The following is a 7,563-nucleotide window of genomic DNA, read 5'->3' on the forward strand; positions in this document are numbered from 1 at the left end:
CGTTCAAAGAGTCAAACATGCAATGTTTTGTTATTCAACACCTTGTTAAGACCATGATTATGGGAACTCTTCAATATAGATGTACATATACAATGAGTAGAAATTTTCATTTCACTCCCTTAATGACGTTAGGTTGATAGGGCAATAGCTTAATCGATACCCATCGACTCCACATCCCTAACGTACGTAGGTAACATACTGATATACTATATGATATGATGGTGAAGAGACATCAATAGGAACAAGGACACTCCCCTCTTAGCGATATGTTTTACCAATCCATCCACAGCTTCATACATTCTCCTACAAGTCCTTGGGCAATCCACTCGGACTCAATGGTGGGATCAATCCCTCCTTTCATGCTTCTAATTCGCGGATTATGGTATCAAGGTTACCAATCTTGAGAATAAGACTTAGAGAGGAATTCAGCTCCCTAACTTGAGCTCTATCGCACGATTGGAGTATCAAAGAAGGGTGAAATTCCTAAATGTTCGAATAGCCTCCAACTTATAGATGTGGTTGACAACATACCGATAAGAAGGACTCTACTAGACACGACTCCGAGACATCCTAGAACACTTAAAACCTAGGCTCTGATACCAAGTTTGTCACGCCCCAAAATTCGAGGAGCGCGACCGGCGCTCAACCGATTAAACCCGACTGAGCAAGCCTGATAGGTTTCATTCTACCCAAACAACTTAATGATTAAATAGGAGATGGACTCCTTTAATCAGATTTAGTAAGTATTTCATTAACAACTTCCATTAGCAACTTAAATCATAATTATCAAAATATTACAAGTTTCATAAATCCTTACCAAACATCAATATTTCTATTTAAATTCCAACACCCGACACTACCCACAACCTGTCTACGGAGCCTCTAAATACAACTGAAGAATAATATGGAAATGCCAGCAACAAGGCTCCGGCTATACCTTACACCAAAAACCAAAACAAGACTCCGAAATAAAAAGCGGCATGAGCCACGCAAGGCCCCGGGAGGAAAAGGGCTCACCAATGCTTCTGGCGGAAAGTGAAGGGGAGCTACGGTCGGTGGACTGGAGTACCTGCTATGGATCCACCTACAATCATAACACGAATGTAGCGCCCCCGGCAAAAGGGACGTCAGCACATTTGAATTGTACTGGTATGTATGAACAAACTTGCCCTAAGTAAACTCAAACCATACACAAGTAACAAGTAGTAATGGAACCAATAATCAAATACACATGAAAGAAAACCATCAAGCCAAACAAGTTACAATCTCTCCATTTCCCCTTCAATATTTTCACATCAATGATTTCACAACTTTCTCATATTTTCATTTCAATAGTAATTTCTATCACTTTTTTACCCTTATTACCTCGGCCACCATTATTACCTCGACCACCCTTATCACCACAACCCACACTTTATTACTTTGTGTTGCGGCGCGCAACCCGATCCCACCGAACAATCACAATTCACAAACAACACAACAACAATAACACCAATTCACAAAGAACAACAACAACAATTCTCAAAGAATTTCTATAGCCATCAATACTATTTCCATCATATTCAACAACTCATATGCATTTTATGTCACCGCGATAATTGCCAATACAAGCCATATATGTTATTACCACAGTTGTTCCAACTGCATCATTTACGATTTCCTTCCATCATTTGTTTCTCAACTCTTACCACATAACACATTCACAATCACACATTTGGTTTATTGCCAATTACGTACACCATTATATCGGGAGACTTAACCACGAACAATCAAATCATACCAATCACAAGAATTCCACAAATAATCCACGTAGATATCACATACCAAATATTCGTACACCAAACAAAGTGACTTTACAAAGGTCAAAGTTAGCCATACATACCTCGTTTGAGCTTTCCTTAAGTTGCTACGACATTTCGAAAATTCTAGCAATCTACTTGAGACATAACAAAATTAACACAAATTAGGAAGGTATTCATGGTTTCAGCTCATTTGAGCATTTTATCAAACACTAGTTGAGCATCTTGATTTTAAATTCCTTTTACAAGATTTTCTTCTTTCCCCAACCCAATCTTTACTTATTTATATTCATCAACCTTCCCACAAACCTAATTTGTACATGCATGTATACGTAATACTATTACCCCAAGAATCATACCCCAATAACCCACCTCACAATCTCTACAATACCAACACAACCTAGGTTAGGCACCTATGACTTCCAACCCTCATCCCATGAGTTACAATACTTAATCCACACTCATATTTCCATAATAACTCCATATATGTAAGTCTAAGGTGTAGGATTACCTCTTGTAGACCAAATCTTGAAAGACAAATTTGGGGTTTTCTTGAGATTTTGAAGAAACCCTATGAAACCCAATCAAAATCATGTTGTAACTAGTGATTGAGAAGTGAAATCACCATGAAAACACACTTAAAAACTCACATTAGGTGTGCAATTGGATGCCTTGGTCGAGTTGGAGGTGTAGAGGAAGCCCTAAGCTTGAGAAATGACTCAAATTCTCTTATTTCCGGTATTTAGGATATTTAAAAACCTTCCAGGCGCGCGAGCTCGCGCTATGTTCGCACGCGGGAGGCAGAATACTCAGCATAATGCGCGACTTCGCGCTAATGTTCGCGCTAGAGACACCTGCCCAGTAAAATGATCATAACTTTCCGTATACACCTCCAAATGACGAACGATTTGTTGCGTTGGAAATTAGACCCAAAGGGCTTTAATTGGATAGGTTATGCATCACACAACTCCTTATATAACTGGAGATATGATCGTTCAAAGTGAGGTCTTGTGCGCAATCATTTACAGATTTCGTCTAATATGAAACTTTTCTAACTTGGCTTAGACTTAGGCCTCTCCTTAGACCCCAATTTACCTCTAATATGAATTATATGCTTATTAACATATCCAATTGATACCCATTATATCATGAATCCTCATTTGCACACAAAATAAAATAATTAGCCTACCTTGGCACGACAAAATCTCAAATTACTTGGAAAAATTTTCCGGGGCTTTACATTAACCTTAAGAGTATTTGTTCGAAATACCGTTTATCTCATGTTTAAAATGTCGCACTTAATTAATATTTCACTAATTTGAGTAGTAAGGGTGGATCTTAAAAAATAATAAATGCGTTTTCTTTTCTATAAAGCGTCAAATATTTTAAAATAAATTTAATTTGTAAAATAACTAATATTTGGGATGAATGTTAAAAAGTTCATGAAAGTTGTAAATGGGTTGAAGCTCCAATATTACTTTATTTTTGTGACTCACTTTTCTTTTTAATTTGTTTCTGAAGAGAATGTTACCTTTATATATTTAATAATAATTGGTGTTTAAACTTTTTGTTTTATCCTTTATGATGATTCATACCTACAAAAATATTTATAGCATATTTTAAACCATAAGTTTCAAAAGTCTTTTTTCTTTAACTTTGCATCCAATCAAACCCGTCAAAAATATTAGAACAGATGAAGTAACTGATACAATAATAATTTGAACACCCATATTTAAAATCTTATTAGATTCATAGTTTTTTGTCCTTTTAAGATGTTTGCACATCCCTTAAAAAAATATTTAATAGCCCTAATGACGATAATTTTGTGCAAACCACCCTTTATCTCTCTTAACTATATGTCACTTGAGTAACGCTCCATAAATTAACAGTCATGGCAATTTATTTATTTTTTTCAAAAAGGTAATAAATCATTTTTTTAACTTCAAATATTTCAAAACCACTAATATTTGGAGGTATTATTACTTTTAGCCCGCGTCAGAAACTATTTACGATTGATAACCGAAAACTATATAAAACTTATATAATTTTTGTATATAATATACAAAATGTATATAGTCATTTTTTTCCCCCTAATATTTGCGTTTTGAGGCGGGCAAAGAGGTCCATCCGCAAAGGTTCCTCTCTTCTTGTCTTGTAGCGTGCGGCCATGTGTGAGAGGTAGTTAGGATGGCAACAACTCGGATGATAAATTATTAAACAAGATACGTATAAATTTTAAGACCAAGAAAAATCAAACTGGTAGTTGTATCGAATAGAATCAGAATTAACGAATTAGAACAACACAAGCCAATATTATTTAATTTAATAAACCAATTGACTCTCAAAGTCAGTCACCAAAAACCAACTCTTCCATTGTTAAACATCTACTATATTCTATACTCACAAAACCCAAGTCAAAGTCATCTTTGTTTCTCTCCCTACAATCTTGATCTCTTTGTTCATTTGATAGTACAGCAAAACAAAATTTACATCAAAGATCTACTTTGTCACAGCCTTTTTAGGCATTATTTCTTGGCTACGTGAGGCCAAGAGGATTTAATTGAATATATACAAATTGTTGACTTCCCTTAGAATAAGAAAAGATTTCACTGCAGTGACAAAGTGTTGATGGCGGATATAGTGAAGCAAATCCTGGCAAAGCCAATCCAATTGGCAGATCAAGTGACTCAGGCAGCTGATGTCGCAACTTCATTCAAGCAAGAATGTGCTGAGCTCAAGTCCAAAACAGAGAGGCTGGTCGTGCTGCTTCGTCAAGCAGCACGAGCCAGCAACGATCTCTACCAACGCCCCACGAGGCGTATCATTGACGACACTGAACAAGCCCTGGAAATGGCTATATCTATCGTTACCAAATGTTGCGCTCAGGGACTAATGCAGCGCGTATTTACCATCATCCCGTCTGCATCTTTCCGCAACCTGTCTTCACAGCTAGAGAATTCCATAGTTAATGTTTCGTGGCTCCTCCGTGTCTCCGCCACAGAAAGCGGAGATGAGTATTTGGGCCTTCCTCCTATTGCCGCTAATGAACCTATATTGTGTTTTATTTGGGAACTTATAGCGATTTTATATACTGGTTCGGTCAATGATCGATCTGAAGCTGCTGCATCATTGACTTCACTAGCTAAGGACAATCATCGGAATGGAAAATTGATCGTTGAAGAAGGTGGAGTTGGACCATTGTTGAAATTATTGAAAGAAGGAAAATTGGAAGGTCAGGAGAATGCTGCAAAGGCAATTGGACTATTAGGACGTGACATTGAAAGCGTCGAACACATGGTGCATCTTGGTGTATGCTCAGTGTTTGTGAAAATCCTCAAAGAAGGTTCAATGAAAGTTCAGGCTGTAGTGGCTTGGGCAGTTTCTGAACTTTCTGCAAATTACCCAAAATGTCAGGATCTCTTTCATCAGCATAATATAATTAGATTACTTGTTAGCCATCTCGCCTTTGAGACAGTCCAGGAGCATAGCAAGTATGCTATAGCTAGCAAAGCCACGTCGATTCATGCTGTCGTTTTTGCTAGTAATAATAATAATAGGGGTAGTGTGACTAGTGTGCACAAGGTGAATGATAATAATGATGATGTAAACCATCACCATCAGCACAGTGTTTCTACTACAGGGGTAAGTAGTAAAGGGCGAGAACTCGAGGAGTCTGCTACTAAGGATTATATGAAGGCAATGGCTGCAAGAGCTCTATGGAAACTAGCCAAGGGAAATTCATCTATTTGCCGTAGCATTACTGAATCAAGAGCACTGCTTTGCTTTGCAGTGCTGTTAGAGAATGGGACTGAACATATTCAGTACAATTCAGCTATGGCAGTAAAGGAAATCACAGCTGTGGCGGAGCAAGATTCTGATTTGAGAAAGTCAGCATTCAAGCCTAATTCGCCCGCTTGCAAAGCTCTTGTTGATCAACTTGTGAGAATCATCGAAAAAGAAGATTTAAATCTGCTTATTCCGTGCATTAGAGCTATTGGGAATTTGGCTAGGACTTTTCGAGTTACAGAGACGACGATGATTAGCCCATTAGTAAAGCTGCTCGATGAACGAGAAGCAGAGATTTCAAACGAAGCAGCCATTGCACTCGCAAAATTTGCGTGCAATGATAACTACCTTCACATGGATCATTGCAAAGCGATCGTAAGCATGGGAGGGGCAAAGCATTTGATTCAACTTGTTTTCCTTGGTGAAAAAATAGTTCAGAGTTCTGCATTACTTCTGTTATGTTACATTGCATTGCACGTCCCTGATAGTGATGAGCTAGCTCAATCCGAGGTGCTTTCAGTGCTAGAATGGGCGTCGAAGCAGGCATACTTGAACCAAGATGAAAAGGTGGAGACATTGTTGCATGAATCCAAAAGCAGGCTTGAACTCTATCAATCCAGAGGATCAAGGGGATTCCGTTGATTGCATCTGTGACTTGATGTGCATAATTTGCATTTTGTTAGATGAGATATTCTGTTTCTTGTTTTTAAATGTCTTCCTATTTCCTATGGTCATGGAATGTATATAAAATAAACTTTTTTTCCTGCAAAAATTTTGTTTAAGAAGACCTCAGGGAATCCCCTCTGCTCTGTTGGAATCCCTCCCAACTCGTTTGGGACTGAGGCGTAGTAGTAGGAATAGTTGTTGTAAGCTGTATTATTGTACGTAGGACTAGGATACAGAATCTGTTACTCTTGCAATATATAATCATTTTATTCGGCTTTGTGATTTTCCTTTCAGTCTGTTTAAGGGTATTCACTCTTTTTTCAGCTAAGGAGTATCATACTTTAGTGTTTCTGTATTGGTCAAGACTTGTTGAAGCTTACTAAATTTGTAAATATAGTTGTTCTTTAAATACGAGAGATCTTTGCAGGGTCATTTTCTTCAAATTGTAAGTGCGCATTGAAGACCTTTTCCTAGTTCTTTAATAGGTAGATGGCTCCATATTCTGTAGAGAAGTAAAGCCAGCTTTCATAGCTGAATTTGCAACAGAAAACTCGGATGATGAATAATTTCTTACTAACTAGTTGTCCATGAAACCAGAAAGGCAACTCTCTTCGTTTGTCATGGAAAACCTTCCCATCAAGATCATTTCAAGAAATTTTATATTCCAAAAGATGGACTTCTTATACAGGCGTGAATTATCCAGCATTCTAATGATTTCCAAGTGAAGTCCATGTGAACATAACTGCCCTTACAAATTTCCTTTTTTCCAATTTCTAACTTCAATTACTCTGTTTCAACTTCAAATCAGGTGTTGTCCAGACGCCTATGAAGATTTGCGAGTGAAAAAAATTATATTTCAGTTTGAATGCACCTTCGAACCAATATATCAATATTTTGTTTGTGTAATAAACAAGGTATGGGAGAATAAATCGTATATTCTATTACATGGAGTAACATAACAAACATATATAGTTGTACATGGAGTCCTAACTATGGAAAGGAATAAAGAGGCTATACAGAGAATCCCTAACTATGGAAAGAAATAAAGAAAAAAATCCTACAGATTAATTATTAATTCCTATAATTATACCATCTATGTATAGTCGAAGGAATATGACTATATTCATTCTTTAACACTCTCCTTCAAGCTGGAGCATAGGTATTGATCATGCCCAATTTGTTGCAAAGATAACCCACTCGAGTTCCATTTAACGCCTTTGTGAACAAATCTACTGGTTGCTCTCCTGTCTTCACGTAGCCATTGGAGATCAAGTTTTGCCGAATCTTCTCGCGAATAAAATGACAGACAATA

General features: G+C 37.3%; 1 protein-coding gene across 1 annotated transcript; it reads left to right on the top strand.

Annotated features, from left to right (window-relative positions):
- The first annotated feature begins 4,120 nt into the window (after nt 1-4,120).
- On the top strand, nt 4,121-6,533 carry LOC138886414 (importin subunit alpha-like). Its single transcript, XM_070167534.1, has one exon. It carries the CDS (start codon nt 4,428-4,430, stop codon nt 6,225-6,227), a length of 1,800 nt encoding a protein of 599 aa, XP_070023635.1. The 5' UTR covers nt 4,121-4,427; the 3' UTR covers nt 6,228-6,533.
- Nucleotides 6,534-7,563: the final 1,030 nt, after the last annotated feature.

This window comes from Nicotiana sylvestris, chromosome 2 (assembly GCF_000393655.2).
Source record: "Nicotiana sylvestris chromosome 2, ASM39365v2, whole genome shotgun sequence".
Taxonomy (NCBI): domain Eukaryota; kingdom Viridiplantae; phylum Streptophyta; class Magnoliopsida; order Solanales; family Solanaceae; genus Nicotiana; species Nicotiana sylvestris.

What these genes read in the sequence shown, in the direction of transcription:
- LOC138886414 (XM_070167534.1), top strand. Translation starts at nt 4,428, where the DNA reads ATGGCGGATATAGTGAAGCAAATCCTGGCAAAGCCAATCCAATTGGCA.